The sequence below is a fragment of the Pomacea canaliculata genome, linkage group LG14 (assembly GCF_003073045.1).
Source record: "Pomacea canaliculata isolate SZHN2017 linkage group LG14, ASM307304v1, whole genome shotgun sequence".
Lineage (NCBI taxonomy): Eukaryota > Metazoa > Mollusca > Gastropoda > Architaenioglossa > Ampullariidae > Pomacea > Pomacea canaliculata.
Window position 1 is genome coordinate 15,174,074 of NC_037603.1, and position 23,855 is coordinate 15,197,928.

Here is a 23,855-nt window from a genome sequence, read left to right on the forward strand (position 1 = left end):
CCACGAGTGAAGAAAGACAGCACGACACCCCCGCACCCTTCCACCCGATATCCAAGCACCCAGAGGAGAGCAATTAAACCGTCATCAGCGCCAGCGAGACTAGCGCCGGGTACCTACAGAAACACACCTGCACGAAGTAAATGGTGCCAGGGCTCAAAGAATGTAAGGTGAAGCTCATCTGATCCTGTCAAACACAACAGTTTGTTATTATTATAATATCATCATCATCATGACAGTCTATCAGGCGTTCTCTTGTTCAAGTCACCAGAGCTACAGAGAAAGGCGACATGGATAAAATATTCTATTTAAATGCAGCATAGAAATAATAATTTTTCAATCAAAATCATTAACGAGGGGTTATTGCTGTCAAAAAATGTACAGCGTGTATTTTTAGAGTGTCATTCACACATGTTCTTCAATACCTAGCAAACAAAAATGCACAATATGACTTACCGGTGGCACGTCTCTTTTATTCATATGAAGACGCATGTAGTTGGGGCTTGCAGGAGGAAGACTGTCACTCCAAGATACCTAAGTGGGGGGAAAAAAAAAGGAAAAAATAAGAATAAACAGGTCCTAATCACTTGATAATCCATCTAACATTCGCAGAACGGAACAAACGAGTTCAGTCCACGAGAGGATTAACTGTTTTTTGAAAGGAGTGTGCTTCCATCTTTTGTTTTGTTTTCTCTCTCCCTCGCGAGAAAAACTGACTTTGCATAAAAATCTAACTTAATCCTATTGGGAATCACAACGATTTCTTTTCTGTCTGTGGGAAAAGTAATGATCTACAGGGACGTGTTTCTTTGCGACTTTTCTAACATCTATACCTCCTTTCCGTCCATCTCTTTTCTGTCAGCATAATATCAGTAAACATGGACTCCTCGGAAATGTAGTAAACAATAAACACTGTTAAAATGACAGTCAACAGAAAATAAGCTACCCAACAACCCAAAAGCTTGTAGCAGCTATCGTCTGAACCTTCTGTAAGGATATCACGTGACCTTCTAATGTAGGCAGTGAGCTCTGCTCATTGTTAGTAAGCCGAGGAAATTTATTCATTCCAAAATGTTTTTAGTCATTACTCGGACCACGGCGCCATGCTTTGTTTCTATAAACCTTCACAACAAGACATTAATATCAAAATCTCAACTAATACCATTACTGTCGAGATTTTCACCCATGCAAGAGGTCACGAGTTCATTTCCTACAAAAGTAATTTCGTTTCTATGGCAACATGCATGAAACTCTCTCACTGGCTGTGGGATTCAGCAACTATTTCTAAGTCGGGTTCGCCTTTAAATCAGTGTTCAACCTATTCTCTGGCCATGAGCCGGCATCTCTGGCAGACCTGTGGAGACGTCGCGGTGTCAGGTTGCGGCTGTCTCCTTGAGCGTGCGACTGGGCGAGGGCAAAGCGCTTAGGCGGAGTGTGAGCTGAGTAAGCGCTCTTCACCGCGAGGTGAAGTTCGTCTGGGAACGTCAAGTGGCCGGCTCTTGGCGGCCGATGACTCATCGCCGGCGTTCTCAACACAGCACCGGTGCTAAGTGACGAACGAGTGGTCTGCATTGCATGGCGGTGACGTTTTCACGGGTGAGGTGTGTTGCATGTGTGAGGGTAGGGGGAGGGATCGAACCCCCATTACAGCTAAAGAACGAAACAACATTAAAAACAGATTTATAAGAAAATAAGTAAACAAATTAAACAGTTTTGTAATTCCAAAGACGTGGGTTTAAGAAAAACTCAAGCAGGTTTACTGTACACGTGCATGGTTCACGTAGATGGCAGGAGTGCAAGCAGTGTCATCGTGATATCACTGAGAGGTCATCATGATGCCTGCGATCACGATCCTTTCGAACAACTGGCTGTTACCGTGCATATCCTCCCAAAGGTGAGAGTTCCTCTTGAACACGCGGTTCTGTACTCGCATGGAGTCCGACAGTAACATGTTTACGTTGAGTTCACGTTATGTTTACGTTGTCTATACGTCATGCGCGTGTTCAGAGTGATTTTGATGCAGCGTTTAGTACTTTCTAGTTTGTTTTTAGTTACTCTTTACTTTAGTTGCTTTTTGTTTTTTTTTTTTTTTTTTTGTCTTTTTTTTCTTTTTTTGTTGTTGGTTTTGTTTTTGTTTGTTTGTTTGTTTGTTTTTTTGGTGGGGTAGGTGTTCGCTCCATCTTCAGGTCACGGAAACTAAGCAGCCGATCACATACTCTGGCAGAAACATCATTCGAAATAAAGGGAAGAACATTCTCGAGGCTGGCGGGGACCAAATCTTTACCGACACTTGATGCACACGACCAAAGAACGAATGAAGAATGCAAGTTGTGAACGGTGCTCTCTAGAGATTATTTTTCCCCCAAAAGCCCCATTCACTCATAACAAACAGGATCTTGCCACGCTAGGCTCGGCAACTTTGGGCAGCCATCTGCATTGTGTCCCCCCGACTAGAAGCATTCTTTTGTGCAAGCTTGTGCACCTCCTTGATGGGGGTGCATGGAGTAGTGGGGTGGGGGTTGACAGGGGACGCTGTGTGAACATGAACAGAATATGGAGAATGAATTTGAGTCATAAACTTGGAATCAGCCATGCAGCTTTCAACTGAAAGTGTAGAAGGCCACATGCTCCTCTTGCATATCTAATGAACTGTTACACAAGGCTTTCTTGTGTGCAAGAGTCTCATACTTGCTCGCGCATGCGTAGACAGGCATGTTATTTGCTTGTATGCACTCGGAGCACGTCAAGACTCGCTCGGTCGCCGATTATTCAAGCGTGATAACACGGCTGCTTCATACCACTGACGGAAAATTTCGCGGTCATGCATAACCATGATTATAATTTGAAATATTAACATTTAAATTTTTTTTTTTTTTTACTTCGCCTAAAAAGAAAATCCATTTCTGTGGCCACCTTGAATACTTGACGAGACAAAAATGGAAATAGTTTCATTGCAGGTGATTTGGAAGAGTAAGATACAGGTGACCGAAACATCCAAAATACAAACGGTAAGAGCCTTGGTCGGAGTTTGTTTTCCTAAATAATTTTTGCGCATCAGAATAGGGTTGGCGTTTTTTGGCTAAAAAAAAAAATTCTAGATGTCTTCCTGGACAAGAACGTTGTTGTTTTCCACGATGACTGTAGCGCGGGTGTTCGCAAAGTAACATCTCAATGTCTCCACACTACAACATTAATTTGCATGACAAGGCCATCCTGCTGTGCATTATCCTTGCCCTGAAAACCCTTGCAGTGTGAACTCTGTCGACATCCAGCCTCGAGAGCCAGGTGCACGGTGACACCTTTCAGTGCAACTGTCCACCAACTGCAGGTGATGCAATCCAGGTCCTGATGACTCAAACCATCCCCCGCCTGGTGCAGGCAGCGTGCATAATTTGATAAAACACTTTAGGAAAGGCGTGCGTGCATGCGTGTGTGTGTGTGGGCAGTCACTCACCTCATATTTGTGTATCAGCAGCCCATCTGTGTACAGAGGAGGTTGCCACTGTATTTTCACATCCACATTCCCGTCTTTAACAATGCTGCGGGCCTCCTCCAGGTGCTCCGGGGGCGACGGCGGCATGAACTCTAAAGATAGAAAGTAGTAGATATTACAACATAGCAATAAACTACAACACAATAACAAGCTATAAACCAGGGGTGGCCACATTTTTCTTTTTGCGGATCGCCCTCAAAATTCTAAGCTATGCGGCGGGGCGGTAAAATACCCAACCAGGTGACTAGACTTCACACCTGGTGATAATGGAATTGATAGCAAATGAATATATAATGGTGTTCGTTTACCGATTTTATTGTGTAATGTGAAGCTGTTTGTATTTGCTCACATTAGAACTTTAAAACCAGCCTTTCATTTCTTTTCCACCCCCAATTCTCTCTAATGACTACATCAGACATGTCAGTCATGTCTTTGTACTTTGTGTTAGAATTTTAACATTTTCTACAATTTTTCTGTATTCTATTTATGTTTTCAAACAGAACTGTCACCTTAAACAAACTCTCTTTCGCCTGTATGAGTGTATAAAGAAAGTGTAAAAATTTGAAAGGAGAAAAAGAGGAAAACAGTAATCTCATAAGTGCATAAATGTGAAGAAGACAAAAGAAAAGGAAACAATACAGAAACATGTGGTGAAACATGTCTGGAGATAAGAAGGGGTGTAAGGAGACCCGCTTCTACACATATTTGAACCGCGCCATTAACTTTTACAACCCTGTAGTGGTTGTCGAGGGATAAAAACAAACCATAAGTTACAGGAGAGATTTAGAGCATGACAGATTCTATTTCACCTTAACCGCGTTTACCCACAAATCTCAGGGACAGGCGGCTTTACTCTAACATCCAATTCCACTTAAGAAAAGAAAGACAGAAAGAGAAAAAGGAAGAAGAAAGACAAGAAGCACAAACCAATCAAAAGTAAAAGACGAAGAATGAGAACAAAGGTTAGAGCATAAAAACCAACAACAACAGATGACAGATGGTGTGACGTAAAATTAGTGTGACGTCAGAATAAAATGACGGTACTCCAGGTCAAAGGTCAACGTCTACACACGACACGAACACAATCCGCAGGCCAAATATCCAACATGTCAGACAGGCCGCAATGCACTCATTAGCAGATAACGTTGATGACGATAATGAAGATGATGATGATGATGATGATGATGAGGAGGAGGAGGAGGAGGAGGAGGAGGAGGAGGAGGAGGTTTGGTTTGTATAGCGCTTTATCTTTTCTTGTAGACAAGCTCAAGGCTCTTCAAAGCTGACAGATGTTGTGATGTAAAAATAATGTGACGTCAGAACAAAATGACGCTACTTCAGGCCAAAGGTCAGTCTACACACGACACGAACACAATCCGCAGGTCAAACATCAAACATGTCAGACAGGCCGCAATACACTCCAAAGTAAATATAATTCTAAATAACACATTCAACACCCGGCACCAGTCCCGCTGGGACGATGTATGAGCTCCCATCACGTGCAAAAGGTCAGGTCACTGAACTTGGCCAATCGTCTCTTGACGTACGAGGCCATCTGTCTAGTCAGTGGTGATGTCAACGGATTACTTACTCTTGATATATGGCGCGACCTTCGAGAAGCCTCGTGACCCGTGGGTGTTAACTGACGCAACCATAAAGTGACATTTCGCCCCCGGGTAGATGCCGGTCGGGTAGCCCTTCAGTCGCATCTTTGTCTGATCGGTCTGCAAACGTGAGACGAACAGTCGAATCACACATATACAATTACAGCTGTTAGTCAGTGCGTTCATTCATATATATATATGGTGTGTGCGTGTGTGTGTGTGTGCGTGAGCGCGCTTAGCCGTAAAAAAAAATTATATTTAAAAGCTAAGAAAAACAAAATCAAGAATAACAATGTTGTAAGAGAAAGTAATTATAGTACTTCTGGATGTTTTTAAGAACTAGATGGACGGAATCAAAATGCAAAAACATTCATGAATTTTATTCCACACTGAAAAGGACATCATATTACATGTGCGGCTGATGGGTAGTGAACCGAGAAAGACAGACCGAGACACAGGGAGACACAGAAACACAAGGACAAATAGAGATTCAGAGACAGAGAGAGAGGGGGGAAGTTTACTGAAAAGAGAAATGTATAAATTAAAAGTCGGGGTGGTAACAAGAGACGGAGAGAAACAGGCAGGAATAAAAGGACAATACATTCGTTCTAACCTTCCCCTCTCCTCCCCGTTAAACGACAAGCTGCCTTCAGTTTTCAGTCCTCTATCTTCAACAACAAGCGCGCTTAGGACGCGAATTCTACCGGCAACAAACAGCAGGGGGTGCATTACCGAGTATCAGGAGTGGATTATTCCACTCCGATGGAGCCCTGTATGCACCAGAAATGGCCCGATGCAAGACTAGATCCCTATTCTAGCTGCCCCACAAGGCCCCACCCTAATGGGGCTCTGATACGTATCACCAGCTCCTAGGATCAGAATCACGAGCCCCGCCGTCTCCACCGAGCTACAGGAGGACCGCGGCCATGTCACTTGTTTGTTTGTGTGGCCATGTGACTTGTTTGTTTGTGTGGCCATGTGACTTCTTTGTTTGTGTGGCCATGTGACTTGTTTGCTTGTGCAGCCAAGTTATCCCCTTCCACAAATGTGCAGTCATCTGCCACGGCCTCTCTACACATTCATCAACATGCCCACAACAGCCACGAGTCGGGGACTTACGAGCTCGGTGACGACGCCAGAGATGTAGGGGCACCACCAGCGCAGGATGTAGACGACAGGCCCCAGAGGTCGGAGGTCGTCTGTTGGCATCAACTCCCAGCGCACCAGCACGCCGCCATTGCCCAGCAGGCGGAAGGTGATGTTGCTGGGCACTTCCGGCAGCGCTGCAACAGCCATTGCATGCAATATTTTGCAGATTTGTAAAAAAAAAGAAATGGGGCAGGTGATTTATCAGCCCCAGTCCTCACCACAAGTTCATCACAGGAACTGGATCATCATTCTAACGGATGGACAGTCTGTCACAAAATTTCAAAACCAGCGAATGGCATGCCTTGCTACACACTAAGCCATCGGCGATACCAGAAAACTTCTATCAGAAGAACATAAGTGATCAACTGTCGTATGTCTTAAACGCCTTCTTGTTTATTCCAACGATTGTTTTTGTTTATTTCAAACATCCTGTTGTTTACTTCAACTGAGCTCTCACCTTCCGGGTCATGCGGCTCAGTGCAGACTTTGCCGCAGCCGTTGTGGCAACATTTCCGGGCGTTGGGGCAGTCTGCGTCACCATGGCAACTCTCCACGCAGGCAGATTCGAACCCCACCAGCGTGTCCGGTGCCGGACAGTTGCCAGTCTTGGAGGCTCCTGTCAGGCTGACAAAGCTGCAAGCATGGACACAGGCCTGTCGACTGGCACTCCGACTGTTCGTCCGCGTGTTCTGTCGAAAACATCACCAGAAATCTGTTTAAATTTGTTCTGATTTGTTTCAAAATTTGAAACGATAAACAAATATATTTTAAATCATATTTTAAAATATAGCTAAAAATAAATAAATTTTTTTACCTTCACAGAAAATCGTAAAACTGTTACAGCTTCATATAATCAAGCATCTGTATGTCTGTGTGTCTGTGTGCGTGCTCGCGACCACTGTTTTCATCTCTTCAAGCTACATCATCTCACAATGACAACATCATCTATTATACTTGCTCTGCAATCATGGAGACAGTTTTCAGAATCTGTGTACTGGTCTTCCGGTCGCTCACAGACATAAAGACACTGAAACCAATCAAAGGAAAGAACTAAATACATTTTTGAGGCCAGAGAGCAGCACTTGGTATGCAGCTGATGGAATACAATGAATGTTTTAATTTTAGAAGAAGGTATGATCTGTCTGAATGTCCTAAACGAGATTAAAAGACTATCTAATGGCCGTTGTTAATAATGGGAGGATGTTAAGCTAACTTCTAACAATGGCAACAGTAAGTGTGAGTGGTTCATCGGACTTACCCATTTACACACATTGTGTCTCTGGCAAGTCTGAATGGCGCTTCTGAAAGCCGTGCCGGACTGGTCTGTGTCCTGAAACACAATAAAATAAATGCGATCATTAATGTGTATCGCATCACAATCCTCTTACTGTCTTTGTCTCTGCATCTCTGTCTCTCTCGGGCTTCCTAGAGAAGATGTAACAGATGGTCCACAGATGTAACATTGTTGTGACCGTCCAGCAGGTCCTGCTTTGCATGATACAAACTTATTTATGTCTGAAGTCCCAAAGTAACAGATCATGTTGGGCAACGGGCACGAAGTTTAAATAAAACCTGCTGATGTGACTCTGGATCCCCATTTCTCTCCTGTCCTCTACAACTTTGTACCTTTCCCTCTCCTTGTTATAAGACACCCTCAAAATTTGCTGTCTGCCAAAATTTCTTCCATGGATTTTTTTTTATTTGCAACCACAGGTAACATAAGTAGGAAAATAACGGGAGGGCAAGCAAAGCCGAGTGTAGGGTTGTACTTCTGGCCCCGTAAGCAGGGAGCACCGATAGCGCCGCTAAAGGTACGATATCCCTTTCGTCACGATAGCGCGGGAAAATTCGCATGCAGGGACCGCCGATAGCCGGCTATCGTAGCTCTACGGCTAATGGAGCCTCACCCCTCCGTTAGCTCGCTATCGTACCGAAAGCACAAGATGGCGGACTGGAGGTTCGGGGACCGTATTCGACGCTGTTTGCGCCGCGAACGTGTTTTTCGGGACAGGAATCCTCCCGTGGACCGGTACAACGACCAAGAACTTTACCAGAAATATAAATTTAGAAGACATGATGTTTTAGAACTGACAAATGACATTGCAGCAGCAATCGAATCCTCGAATCGACGTGCGTCGCTTTCTCCACTGTTACAGGTACTGAATAAATCAGTTATTAATCTGCTAATAAAACTTATTCAGCTTGTTGTCTATTTGATTTTAGCCATGATTAGTTGCTTTTTAAATGATATTTTAAATTTGAAAAAGGCAAAATTAACACCCTAGCTTAGGTATTGTGGAGACTAACATGACTGTAATGTGACAGTCAAACCTTCTAGTTTTTGACATAGGATTTGCATTGTGTGAGAGAGTTTGTGTGTGTTGAGCCTTTGTACTGTAACCCAAAAATGTTTAGTTTGCACTGCTAAATACCTGTTGCAGGGTGTGTGTGTGTGTGTTGAGACTTTGTACTGTCACCCACATTTTTTCATTTTGCTTTGCATCTCACTTCAGAATATGTGTTGCAGGTGTGTGAGTTTGTGTGTGTTGAGGCTTTGTACTGTACACAAATTTTTATTTTGCATTGCATCTCACTGCTAAATACCTGTTGCAGGGTGTGTGTGTGTTGATGCTTTGTAATGTAACCCACTTTTTTTTTTTTGCATTGCATCTCACTTCTGAATACCTGTTACAGGTGAGTGTGTGTGTGTGTTGAGACTATGTACTGTAACCCACATTTTTTTTAATTTCGCATTGCATCTCACTTCAGAATATGTGTTGCAGGTGTATGAGTTTGTGTGTGTTGATGCTTTGTACTGTAACCCACATTTTTTAGTTTGCATTGCATCTCACTTTTGAGTAGCTGTTGCAGGGGGGGGGGGTGTGACTTTGTACTGTCACCCACATTTTTTAACTGTATACAGATCCACTCTAATATACAAAAATGCATACACTGGCAGTATTGCTAGTTTTAATTATCATTTTTCTCTTTGTCTAGCTTGCTTATTTAGCGTTTAGCAGCCAGACTTCTAGTTTGAGATTTTAATTTCTAGTTCCATTTGGCTTATAATAGACTGCTTTTTGGTCTTTGAAATGTTATATCATGAGCTGTTGCTCTGTATCTCCTTTGCTGGCTGTCTTTCTTTTTTCATTCTAAGGGTTTTCCAGTTGTCCAGGGTGGTGTTGACGGATAGAAGTTTGTCAACGATTTGAAGGGACTTGAATATTCTGTGGCAGAGCAAAGAAAAATATGTAGTAAATGATGTTTGCAAGAGTGGCAATTAGATTTCTGCATATACATCAATAGCATTCTAAAGAAAAGTGATGTTATCCACAAACTGATTTAGTGTAAAGTGTCAGAAAATTATCAATCCTGCAAAAATGGACAGAAAATATCATTTAAATGTGGATATATATATTTGTGTGTGGATGCAATTATTCACTTTCATTTTGCTTTTGTTTTAAAATGTGTGATTGTAACTGTTTGAGAGTAAAATAAATTTCACTATGTAAATTTTAAGACATTGTGTATTGTTGAGATGGCAACATGTTGCACACAAACTTCAGAACACAGCATTCTGCGCGCAAAGTTCACAATAGAGCCACCGTAAAACATGAAATTATTCAGCCTGCTTACCTCCTGTGAATCTGGACCATTCACTGGAATAAAAAACATGTTTTAAAAATTGTACTTCATTTAATCAACAAGCATATAGCTGATGTATAAACAATAAAAGAAAAGTAAATAATGGTTGCATTTGAGGCAAGATTAAACCAACCCATTTCAACCTGTGGTGCTGTGTCCCCAGTTACCAAGAATGTAAAGCGTGTAATATTAACAATTATAAGCGTGATTTAAACATCCAACGCATACAATATGTTTCACTGCTCCCCTCCCTACATCCAGCTGATTTGCAAAACATAATCACATTTTCTATTATAATTTCATAAAAAATATAAATAAAAATAAGTAATTATTCTGTCATTTACTGTTTTATATACTTTTTTAGCCAGTTAATGTGTCACTTACCTCCAATACCACTGATCAGGGTAGGTGTTATTGCCAAGGATTGCAGCAACAGCCTCTTCATATTCAGGTGGTGGCATTCCCTTGTCTCCAACTGTTTTATTTGCCTCGGTTTTTTTTTTTTTGGTTTTTTTTTTTTTGAAGCCTTGTCTATTTTTGTAGATCCATTTATCTTTTATTTCTGGTACAGAACAGCCACCCTGCTTGCCAACACCTTGGCCGCAATTTTTTTTTCCAAATTTTTTTGTTTTGTTTTGTTTGTTTGGTGGGTTTTTTTTTTTTTTTTTTGGCATCGTTCTTTTGTTGGAGAAGCAGCTGGAAAGAATTTTGTTTTCCATGGATATCTCCTCTAACAAAATTTTAATTTCCATGTCGCATATGTTTTGTTTCCCGTTTTTCTGCAAAAGGACATCGTCAGGGAGAAAAAGTAAACGCTACTTTTAAAACAAATACATGCGCAGTAACGCATGAAATTCGGCCTACCCGGAAGCTATTTATAGAACTGCCTTCCCGCGCCGAAAGCTAGTGGAGCTCTATCGGCGTGTCCCTGCATACCACGTTAGTGGGGAGACTATCGCTGCTATAGCTTTCGGACCGAAAGGCTCTATCGCGACGATTGGCTAACGGTGTTTCTTGCATACGGGGCCTGGTTCATGACTGATGCCCCATCAATGGAGTAACAGTGCTTCTACTCAAATAACAAAAACAGAGTGGTCAGGAAGGTAAAGAGATGGATCAATGTTGAAATAAGGCACCATGGCAACTAAATACACCCTTGATCTGATAAAGGCCTACGAGGCTTCTGCAAAATATCCCCTCCCCTGTCTCTCCTCCCCCCAAACCCAATCTCTATCATCCTTCCTCCACTCCCAACATTGTCCTTAAAAGTCAACTTCAGCATTTATACTCTCTTGCCTGCCAGGTCGTCCAATGAATCCCCCTGAATTATGCCTGCTTTTTGAAGTAGGTTGAGGGAACGCATGTGGATGACTAATTACTACCGGAGGATGACAGTAGATACTCAGCTTTGATAGTCCTATCATCAAGGATTCTTAGGGAAAAGGAAACAACAATAAAACTAAACACAAACACAAGGATAGAAAACATTCTGCAAAATAGAACAAGAAAATAAAAATTTATGTACTTAACAAAAGCAACAACAAGACGAGAAAAAAGAGGAGGGGAAAATAAAACACTCACAAAAATTCTTAATCTCATTTGTAGAAAGGTCATAAAACTTTGTTGACTGCTATGAAGACTTTTAGAAAAGCTTGTAAGAAAACTGTTAAAAAATAGAAAAAGGAAGCTGAAGAAATTAGAAAAGAAGAAATAATGATTAATGTACAAAAACAAAAAAGAACAGAAAGAAAGATTGGGAGAGAGGATAAAGACGAAAGGAAGTCGTAAGAAGATTTCTGGAAGCATCACCAATGCACTGAACACATCGTAGGAGGGTAGTGGAGGTTTGAAAACATTTATTTAACTATGAACGGCCGAGGTTTGGCAGGAGCACGGTTCACATTACAGACGGTCGTGATTGAAACAAACCAACGTCTGTTCACCGACCTCCACACCACAACGCCCTCGCACCCACGCCAAGACAAGCGACGACAGCCACGTGGAGGTGAGATGGTGGCCATGACCAGAGGCAACGACGGTGATTCACAACCTTCCATACAGGGCAGGTGTGGGTGGGGTGAGTGCAGGGAGCAAGAGAAGTATGGAAGACAAGAGTTGTGGAATGTTAAATGTGAATGAGTTTTAGTCTTGAGGTGGATAAAGGGGCTTTGTCTTTATTTCTCTCTTCAATTCTTCCCACCCTATCCGCCACGACCACACACACACTCGACACACACACACTCATGCTTGTTTGCGAGACTGAACTAAAACTACAAGGTATGACTACAGCTCTGATATAGTGACAAAAGCTTACATGACCGGTTCGTATCTTTGTATCTCCCCTACAGAAGTGTATGTACAGGTGGAGGAGGAATAAGACAGGTGATGCAACACGAGGCTGGGGCTTTATCATGCAGATTTTCCTTTTTTATTTCCTGCAATCACGACCTCGCCTGCCTTTAGAAAGAAAACAATTTATGCTTGTTAACCCGAAATCCCTTCCTCCATTTTTTTTTCTGAGTGAAACTCTGTATTGTTTGTTCTTCTTTAAATCTTCCAGGTGTCAGTGCCATGTAGGATCTACAACCTGATGAAGCCACGGGCGCCATTACAGGTGCAGGGTGCACAGTGAGTGCAGAAACCTCGGGGTATCTCTGTACCTCCAGGCTACTGCTTGCTGTACCTTATCGCTTCTGTGTCAAGTCATCAAACAACGTTTCTACACACAATCATGTCACGTGATCTGGTGATAACGAGGACGCGGGCGACCTTGGTGACAGGCCGAGTGAATGCCTAACATTTTTTTGAAAAGATTTATGATTGCACCAACATGGAAGGTTCGCATTGTTTACTCAAAAGAAAAGAAAGAAAGAAAAAAAAAAAGGACGAATGCGATCAGACCTTCCTACAGTGAGACTCTTGTCTACAGTCGTCTCTACACTTTCTGATGACATATGCGAAAATTTTAAATGTATACACATACTTAGATGAACATATGTGGTCTGCAGTCATACCTTTAGACAACTATTATAATAAATTATTTTACTGCAAGAAAACATTTCAAGCTGTGTTAAAAATAAAATTATGTTATTCAGATAAATATGAAATGGGGAGGCGAAGAACCTGACCTTTCACCTATCAATTTCTTGCAGGCTTGATAATATAATTAAAAGGGAGAGTGACAATTCTAATTTTTAATCCATGAAATTATTTTTTTAACCATCGAAAAAAATTAATAAGAATCAAAACACAGACATATATAGGTTCATTGCATTGCATGGCTACTGTGTAGGAAAAGTAAACAAAAATAGATTGTTCCATGTGCTTTAAAAATAAACCATAAACCATAAAGGTCACGTGATTTGAACATGAGAACATTCTAGATAGGAAAGTGTGTGAATATATATTTATAGTGAATATCTCAATACCAATTAAAGGGTGACAGATAAATAAAGCATCTTGAATTAAATGGCTAACCGATGGATGTCTCTGTTAATTGAAACTAAACCGTCACAGATGTCAGTTGTATGATAGACTTGCTCTTAATTAAAACTGCAAAGTGACCCTTGGTGAGACCAGACCCAGTCTCTCACATCCACACACACAAACCGTAATAAGACACTCGACTATTTTGAGCCGTGAAACGTGGTCTGTCAATCAACTCCTGATAAAGGCCTGGAACATTCCATTCATCTTTTATCACCTGCTTGTCAAAGTGGTGTCATGTTTTAAGTGCAGACACTCCAGATATCCAGTCTACATGGATGCACCAACCGCTTCACAGGGACAGGAGAGAAAATAGTGCAGAGAGTACGGTTGAGGGTGTGAACGATGCAAAAATTAACGAGAAACTAGATGTTAACCTTTTATTTAATTTGGTTCACAGCGGTAATCCACGGGTCCTATGAAATATTTTTCACGGTTGTAACAATTTATTTATTTATGATTCCAGTTGAGAGATGTCGTCTGATGCCAGCAAAAGGAAAGCTAAAAGATTCTGATTAATTCCCACAATGCTATTATCTTCTCTTTCAACAACAACGCCAACACTAATCCCAAAATAACTATTATATAATCTAAAATATACATTAACAAAATAATTACAAAGGGATCGAGGTTTGTCGAGTGGTTACAGAGGAAGCACTGCGAGGAGCTGGCAGTGGGAGGGGAAAGTGCAAAGTTCGCTGCGTGACGTCTATTCACAATGCTTGGCGAGTTCTTTCCCTTGCAGCAGTGACATCCTCCTCTCCCTTGTCTGCTAACATCATGGAGGGTAGCCTCCCCTTACCCCCACCCTTCCGCCAGTTTATCGTCTACAACACCATCTTATTTTTCGCTTGTTTCCCTGAATAGAGCTCTCGCAGCAGGGGGCATAACCTAGCGAGCAGGGGAGACCACTCCTGTGACATAACATGTCTTCTCATGCGGACTGGAACACTGCCCGTCGTGTGCTCGTCTGGAATGAAAGGTGGAAAAGTAGGGTGGGGAGGGAATTACCACCCCTGCTCTTTCACTATGCGATGTGTTTGACTACCCCAGCGCCACCACCCGGTCTTTTGCGACTCAGCGTGGCCTCCCCTTGGCCAGCCTCTATCAATGTGAAAGGCTCAATTGCATAGTTATAATTCAAGCAGGTATTTATGACTGAGGGTCTCGCATAGCTGGAATTGTGAGAGCGAAACCAATTTTGTCTGAATTAACCGCTCAGTCTCCCCCACCCCTAACTCCCATATTCCATCAATATTCATGAAGCCTTATACACCGGCCTATGTGAATAATGAGCAGTTGCTTGGACTCTGAAAAGCACGAACCGAGGAAGGGGAGAGAAACAAAATGGGGGTGGGTGTGCTTGCGAGAGTTTTGGATGTGAAATTTATGAGGTGGCTAAACATATCGCTATGGAAATTAATAGGGGCTGGGTTAGGGGGGAGAGGTAGGTGGGGAAGTGTTACAAATTTCAGACTGGGGGTGCCCCCTCCCACGGTGACAGCAAGACGACTCCGAAGGGAGAAAGGAAGGGAGAGAAGTGATTTTAATGGGTGAAGTAATGGATGGACAGACGTGACAAGGGCATCAGTCCCTGCAGGTGTTGTTTGAGAACGAGGCACCCTACTGACAGAGCAAGAACGAGAGCATGTTTAAAAATTTAGATAATAGTTTGTACTTTACAGAGAAGACACTAAACTCAATTTATAATTTTGGTTACTGTCTGACAGTTATTTTTGAAAATATAGTATATTTTTCAAAAAAATCATTAATTACAGTCACACATTTTCTCGTAACCACTTATATTTTCAGATTATTTTATGTTTGATTATATCGTCACAAAATTTAATAAAAATCTTTAAAACAATTTTATAGACTGTACTCTCATCTCAAATGTTTTTTTTTTAAATTGTGTTGTTAACTAAGACTCCCGCTGCTCCCCATTGTAATAGCAAATGTGTTGAGGAATGTATTGACAAACAATTCTCAACTTAGCTTGTTGACCAAACTTATAATGTCACGAACCTTCTCTCCTGAACCGATGGTTTCTTGCGACCTCCATACAGAAATTTGACAAAACTTGGTCAAACTTTCACCATTTGGTTGAAAACACTTTCTCAGAGTCATAAATTCATTATATGCGAACTTTGCGCAACTCGTTTCCTGTATCATGTTGACAAGCCCTCGGGTATCGAGGCCAAAGCTACCCGACTAGGGTTCCAATAGCTGCCCGAGCCCCATCACAGGTGAAAGAGCAAACCAGCGAGACAAGGCGGGTAGTTGTGTGGGTGCATTGCCTCGTGTTTCCCACCCAGAAACATTATCTGTGCATGCAGGGAACACAGGGTACTCCAGTCGTCAACAATGAGAAGGTCGGGGCTATCTTTTGGCACCATGAAATGATTCTTTAAGCAGTGGGATCGGATTTCGCACGGTTTCTCGTCTACCATGATCGTAAATCACACAGGAACCGGATGTGGAAGACAACAGGAGGCAATAACTTTTCTCCTCTCGTTCCAGTAACCTTATCGCATTGGTACTCAGACGCGCCCTGAGAATGATATTAACAATTTTTTCTGAAAATTTTAATAGGACATTAATACTGCCAGGTTTTTTATTTTGTTTTGTTTTTTGTTCTTTTTTTGTTTGTTTGTTTGGTTGGTTGGTTGGGGGTTTTTTTGTTGTTGTTTTTGTTTGTTTTTTTTCACAATACAAACACATTCAAGAAAATTAAACATTAAGGTTTTGTAATTCCTCAACATCTGCCTCAAAGAGTTATTATGTTTGGTTATACCTCTTCTCGACGGATGTATATTTAATGTAGAGTCATCTTTTTTCCCATTAACCCTCTGATTGTCAGTCTGTCCAGGTGTGTTTGAGAACAGCCGTTACACAGAACATGACAACAACCAAAGGGTTAACGACCAGGTGATAGGTAGGACAGTTACAACTAACCAGTAGCTTGCAGTAACAATTAAAAATCGACAGAAGAAGCAAATGAGGGAAAACAAACAAAATGTTACCTAAAACAACCTCAGACTAAATTGTAACTAAACTAAAGGTAACTGAAACTACAGGTAATCTCAAACTAAATGCTGCCTTCAAATAAAAATAACCACAACCGAAAATATTAACCTCAAAGTAAATATCACTATCTCCACTCCTCATCCCGAATATTCTGTTGCTCCACAGTCCAGAGAAGACACTCCGTCACCCTCAGGATCCGTCGATGCGTCCTACACTCGGGCTTTATTTCTTCATTCTCTCTTTCCTGGTCCAACATTCAGAATCCATGGAGGTAGCTCACTTTACACCACTACCTCCTCTCCCAGCCCTACAATGAGGATACACCAAAGTCTACCCCTTCCCTCCATCATCGTCTGTGTCCACCCTGACGATTATATCACCTCGGCACCCAGCTGCACGGTTTTCTGTTACGCAATCCGATAGTTTTCTTACACTCGCTGCCTCGGGGATATGTTTACCTTTCTGTGGATAACACATCTGGATTCTTTACAATAAAAACAAAGCAGGTGTTACTCCTTAAAGGGGTTGTCACGGGGTTTTTAATTCCGTTTATTGTGGTGACACATCCAGCGAGCAGACCGGCAGCCCGGGAGGTATGCACAGGATAGAAACCGAGTTATGCGGAGGTCAAAGGTCGAATGCCTTGTTTTCCAGTCGTCTAGTATCGTCTGGTCTCGCTCGGGGGAAGCGTTGACATGTTTTACTAATCTACTCATTCACTAGTCAAGCGCAACTGAAAGGCGGTGAAACGATTCAGCAGCAGATTATATATATATTTAAAAAAATAAAAAAAGTAAAAAGTTCGTTTGTGTAACGCCTTGTCTGGAGCTTGTCATCATGACCTTTGGACAAGTTCAAGGCGATTCGCGAATGACAGGTGCTGCTGATACAGACAGAAAAAGTTGTCAGTGAGGAACTTGACTAACTGCAACTTGCTGGTTAAAACTAAGATGTGATCATCTACTATGTGATGTTAAAGGTGACACACTTACCGGATATATAAAATGGTTTCCATGCAATAGTACTTCAGTTTTCATTTAACATCATCATTTATTATCACCCATTTCTTTAGGAAAAACAACGACTCGATTTGTTCTCAAAATATTTTAATTTGGTTTTCATTTTGTTTAGTTTTGTGTTTATATTTATTACTTCATATTATTTTACGATTTGGAATGAGTTTTACTTGATTTTTTATTTCACTGAGTGAGAAATTTCTGTAATTTTGATTGATTTATTAGTATTCTGATTACCCTTACCCTCCAAAACACACAAATTTTGCTCTCTCTCTCTCTCTCACACACACAGATTCTTCTTTCTCTTTCTCTTACATACATAAAAATATACTCGTATATTCTTCTTTCTCTCTCTCACAAACACACACTGTGTAAACACTCATATAGCCACACCGTTCTTTTCTTCAAAGAAACAAAATAATGTCAAGAATTTGAATGTGAAAAAAAATTAATGAAGATAATAATCGTTTCTTTATATCTATGCTCGAATCTGATACCACTTTGTCTTCTTTGCATGAATGTTTCAGGACATAAAACTAATACACAAGATTTATTTGTCTGCTCCATGTCAAGGATTCCGAGTCTGTGTGTCATCACAAACAAAAACAAAAACAAGGTGTATGGGCCACTGTATCACCATCGATACGACCGTGGAGTGTTACCTCCTAGAGTGCGATACGAACACCAACAACGATGTGTATGTCCCTGGCGCTGGAAGGTTTCTCTGTGCACCCTTACCTGAGGACGGTCGTTTGTAAAGGGTCAGAGGGTGTTTGGCAGGACAGATCAACATTGACTTCGCGACAACCGCAGTTCACTCCAACACATCACGGAGATTGGTTTTAAAAGCCTGTTTGCGCCCCCCCTATTTTGTTTTTTGTCAATGAACTTTCGCCGCTGAATGAAGTGTGCTTACAACCAGCTGCTGTCTAGTAAAATATATTCCCCGCCAGGAAATGAGCAACATTTTAGGACCCATGCAAGGGGACATTACTTCAAAGCCAACTTCAAGGCGCAAGGTTTCCCTCCTTCCTTTTTTTTTTTTTTTCTTCTTTTATTTTAAAGCGCCTGTTATCAAGGTGGTCCCAGTATTTGACAGTTCCAAATCCTCTGTGTTCTTTGGAAGCATTACAGACGTTTGGGTAGCTTCCCCGACCGTTAACACGGCGTCACGTGGTGCTGGTGTTGCTGCTGCAAGTCCTCGTACACTCCTCCACAACCTCACCCTACTCCCTCGTGTGGATCTTGTCCTCAAACCACACAAATACGCGAACAAAGTGTTTATACAAACAGGACCTGAATATTTAATGACTACAGGTGAACCAACTCTAGGGACTCCATTGGGAAGGTGTAACCATGTCCTCTACTTCCGCAACGATTCTTTTGACTCGGGTACAATTGTCTGCTGGGGGTAGTTGGAAGGAAAGAGGAAGTGGTTCGCTTCCCGGTACCGATAAGCTAAGCTGTCCATCAGGGAAGCTCACCTAACCCTATCGATGCGATTGAAATAAATAAATATAAAGGTATCAGGTTTTCTACCCTATTATTTATTATTTTTTGTTGTATAATAAACTACTAGCTAGTCACATTTATGTCTCTGCCACCAAGCGAAGAAAAACAATTTAAGCCGTGTTTATATCAGCGATTATTTCCGAACCTTGCTCAGGAGGACTGTGGTTTGTTTTTTGGTAAAGATGTGATTAAACAAGAACTAGTTTCAGCTACATAGGATTCTGTTCCTAATTTTGCTCAAGTGCTTTAAAGCAGCTACAGTAAATAATGTTTGTGAATGACACCGCAGACGACTCGGCGCTAAACTTCTCTTCCTACTACGAATAATAAAAAAAAATCAAAGAAAAAAAAAAAACAGAAAAAAAATACAAAAGAGTGCGAGCAATATATTCGTCTTAGTCTTCAGACACACGGCATTTGACCTTTCCACTCACTCGTTCAGGAAGTGGAGAAACAGCTGACATCGAGAAGTTTAAATTAACACTATTCAATTTTGTTTTGAACTCAAATCCACTGCTACTTTCTATTTATGTTATTTTAGAATACTTTTACACGTCTACTTTTTTAATGAAACTTTCTTCTTATTTGTTGACACGAGAGCTCAACCAATCCCTTTTTGAGAATGGAGGAGAGGATCGCAGGTCTGTCTATCTCTTCTTTTGATCCTTCCTCCATTGCAGCTGAGCAGAAGACAAAAGAAGAGGACAGAAAAGACAGACTGTAAGACGAACTGCGGGACCTGGAGCTGTAGGGTTGCACCGACTGCTTGGGCTCCTACAAGGCAACCACAGATCCGGAAAATTGCAGCGCTCGTCGCAGGTCAAAGGTCAGCAGTGTCTAAAGGTGCGGACCGCACGCAGGCAAGCCAGACGAACCTCCCTTGGCTGGTTATGGCAGTTGGCAAACGGTGGTTCACAACCCAGCGGAAAATTTATGACATATCATTAACATTGAATGCAAATCTATGAAAGTAAAAAATAAAAAGTTGGCTAATTTACTTGTTTTCGGCTCCTTGAATGACACTGGGAGCCCATACAGAAACCTTCTCAAGCTCTAATGGCCACAGCTACGGATGCACCGACTGGTTTCTTGTCACTCACAACATTGACAAATTATTGTTTACCTGTGCATACATTCTGTCCTTACACCCAACCTTCATTACCTCCCTACACACCGGCACTTCTCGTACACGGTGTATAAAGTCTGAGATTTCCACCCAGATACCTGAGGTCTTCTTTGCCATCGAGCTCAGTACGAGTGTCTCACCTCTTGTTTACAACCTTTCCTCTTGTCCACATAGTCGACAGACATACGTTTACTTGCTGGATGAGCAAGAAACACTGAAGTGTCAAGAGTTAACGCCCCCTTTTCATGCCGTGACAGGGTTGAAGGAACAATCTCACAATCTTTTGTTGTCACTGTTTACAAAACCGTTTGCATACCCGTTGAGCTACGATAATTGGGTCAACAAACATCCCGCCATTTTTGTGACGTGGACAATGAGCCTCCCTCCACCCACAGGGGTGAGCCAAGAGTATGCTACCCCTAACCTCCACCCTCTGTCAGACTCACCTCCCCTGGCACCTTAGCCTGTCATCAACTGGTAAATAATAAGCTCCTCGCCAAGCACGATCGGGGTCAGGCAGTGCAAACTCGCCCTTCTGTAACCTCTCCTACTTGAGGTGTTCAAGGGAAGGTCGTTGGCGTATCACAGATGGATTCCACAGCGACAACCACATTGACAGCAACAAGTGGAATGGTGAAAGTGTGTGTGTGTGAGTGCGCATGTGCAGGGGGCTGGGGAATCATAAAACTTACCAACAAAATTCCTAATTTTTCACGCACCTCTCTTATTACTAATTTTTGCTGGCTAGGATGTTTATTTTGAGGTTTTTGCTTGTTTGTTGGTTTGTTTGTTGAAGAAGAAGTGCACAGGTGTGATGGCTCATCAAGATCTGACCATTTAGCTACTAATAAAAACAAATGTCTTAACAAAAGCTCCATAAATTTCGACCTCTTTAAAATCAAATTACTTGTCATTACCTACTGTCGCCTCAATAGGTAAATGGGATTGGGATTTGCGCTTGCGCGGCACGAGACTAGTGTAATGCCCTTAAAATGGCGAACACAAACAGCTTTGACATTCCATGCTTAATGAATGAGCGAGTGTAGGAGGTGTGGAGGTAAAACAAGGGGGAACAGAGTAGAACTCTTTTGTACTTAATATCGCCCCGACAATCGACTTACTGACTTAAAGGCGAACTAGAGACTAAAATAAAAGGTTAATCATTTATTTAAAAATCACAAGGAAGCACGGAGATAAATTGTTCTGACACCATGTGGACCGTGAGCAACTAAGCAACTTTGAAATTACAGTTAGCGGAGAATTTAACTCTTTCTTTTGATGTTACCATAGTTCGTGTACATCTCATTGTAAGCACATAGATTGTAAAACAATCATTAACTGAATAAATTCCTAATGTATTGTTCGATAAGAATATTTTCCTTCATATAAAAAACAAGTTATTTTTTAAATGAACACTAAACATACATGACTGTGTTGCACCTGTCCACTCGTTCTCCTCGAGTAATAACCGGTTGTGATTTCGTACCAGTCCAAATATATATTTATGTAATGTGGATTTCTAGTAATAAACGACAGCTTAAAAAAAATTAGTAAGAAGAAACAAATTTTATGAGTGACCAGGACAGAAGACAGGCCAGACCATTCAACCTCCTATGACATGGACATAATATTCGAACATAACATACGGGCATCTTGTGATGGCAATGATCAACTTTATTTGTCCCAGTGGGCAATTAGAGCATGGGAAGGTGTTCTTGTCACAAATAAAAGTTAGAAATAAAAGTAAGAATAAAGTTCGTTGCAAGGTGAAGCGTTAAAAGATGTCAAAAAATATTAGCAATGAAAACAAATGATGAGCACGGGAATGAAGGAGGCTAACACTTGGATTATGAGCGTGGATGTCAAGAACATTAAGTATTTTATTACCTGTCATGAAAACATTAAAATCATAAAGTGAATTTCTGTCGAGGTTATAAATAGTTTAGGTAAGAGTGGAAACAAGTGATGTGTTGTCTAGGTGAGTATAAATTGTGTAATGTTTGTCGTGGTAACAAAAACCATGTAAAGATAAACACACGGGCTGGTCTCCGTTCTCTTTGGCCTCGGGCCGAGGGGTACACATGCTCTGGGGTGGAGTAAAATGCACGCACACACCCTGAGGGCAAGCCATCAGAATGCAGCCGTCAGAAAAGCACGCACTGCCTACCTGCACCCTGCCGGATACCCTGGTGCAGGGACCACGTGACATACACCGACAATTCTCCTAAGTCCCACCCTACATTCTCTCTCACGTCCGGGGAAACAGTGTCGGGAATCTGAGCCCGCATCTTTCTACCCACCCACCCCTAATGGACCTTATTCAGGAAAGCTTAGGTAGATGAAAGAAAGGACAGTCTGGCTAGCCTTATCATCATTTGCCAGAACAACATGCAGCAGTGCCTGACTTCCGGTGAGGAGTTTTCGGTCATTCTTCTTTAAGTCCATCAGCGGAAGTGGGGTGAGGCTCTTCGTCTTACCCCTTCATTGCTTTTTGTTTCTACAGCCCCAAATCACAACTAGGTGGTAACAATTTCTTACCAAATAAATCAGCAAACCAATCGACAAACCTCTACACTCAACAATTAACTACGCTTCTGTGCGCATGCGTGCTTGTGTCACGCGATCATTAGTCGTTGAAGAGTGAGTAACGAAGGGCATGCCATCACCAAGGGACACAACTCTGATTTTCTACACTTACACATTCGTTAAGCCAGGTAATACCTGAGTAACCATAATTAGCTGCCAGGGGGAGGAGGGGAGGTAGAATGAGTTTAATTACAAACCAGAGTTTACAACCTCCTTGTTAATCCCTCTGTAACTTTAGTTTAAATAACTCTTCATCACTTAAGTCTTGGACAGTCCCAACTGCAAACTTTTTAAATTGTTCTTTAACTTTATTCAATTTCAACTCAGACATTGGTATTTCTTAATCTTGAAGATTACGGTGGTGACAGTCGCTTGAAGAACATTCTTGGCATGACCCGACTCTTCTCTCATTCTTCTTTGAAGGCAACTTTTGTTACAATCGTATTTTAACTTTTAGAATTTGACGGAGGGCAAATCCCCCGAGGGCAACATCTACAGGACTGGAGACGAACCGAGAGAATAAAGACCCGAGGAACAAGTAGACAAGACCCACACTTGCCAGTCTGTTTATGGCAACCCTAATACCCTCGATTTATTCCTTGCAGTCAGTTGACACTAATATGGATAACACCTAATTAAGATCGCGAGTCAACGGCAAAAAAAAAAAAACAAATACAGGTGTGCCAGTCCTGGCAGGTGTTAAAAGCACAGCACTTATGGAATTCGAGAAAGACCAGACTAAAATGTCGGTCCGCAGAATGTTGCCTTTGTTGTCCTTCGGCAAAAGAGAATGAATACAGAATGCAAATTACACCACAGGTGTCAAACGACCTATATACTTATCTGGCGATCCCTTCAGTAGTGTGGTCTTTGGTCTACACAACATATTCTATGCATCTCAGTCATTTCTTTCTTTCTATCTATCCCTCCTACATTCTTTTGGGCTTTCAAGACAAAAGTAAATGAAATTCTTCATCTATTGTTGATCTCCAGGGACAAGTTGTTTGCTCACCCGAGAAAATGTTGTTGCACCTTTAAATAGCTCGTCATTTATTTCCTCGACAGAGAGGTTCACTAATATTTTCGATTTTCTGCCTTTCTTTCCTTCTATTTTTAACATTTACTAATGTACATTTTTTATTTATTTCTTCTAAGTTTTTCTGGTATATTTCTCCATTCACTAATATACTGTTTATTGTGATATATAGAGAGAG

At 41.6% G+C, this 23,855-nt stretch overlaps 1 protein-coding gene across 1 annotated transcript in view; it reads right to left on the reverse strand.

Annotated features, from left to right (window-relative positions):
- LOC112554785 (anosmin-1-like) overlaps positions 1 to 23,855 on the reverse strand; it is a 50,080-nt gene that overhangs the window by 10,144 nt on the left and 16,081 nt on the right. The window contains exons 2-9 of the mRNA XM_025222814.1: positions 7,502 to 7,573; positions 7,202 to 7,270; positions 6,701 to 6,932; positions 6,214 to 6,377; positions 5,082 to 5,214; positions 3,452 to 3,582; positions 454 to 531; positions 128 to 184 (exon numbers count right to left, since the gene is read on the reverse strand). Coding sequence (XP_025078599.1) covers positions 128 to 184; positions 454 to 531; positions 3,452 to 3,582; positions 5,082 to 5,214; positions 6,214 to 6,377; positions 6,701 to 6,932; positions 7,202 to 7,270; positions 7,502 to 7,573 — 936 coding nt within the window. The remainder of the gene's footprint in view (positions 1 to 127; positions 185 to 453; positions 532 to 3,451; positions 3,583 to 5,081; positions 5,215 to 6,213; positions 6,378 to 6,700; positions 6,933 to 7,201; positions 7,271 to 7,501; positions 7,574 to 23,855) is intronic.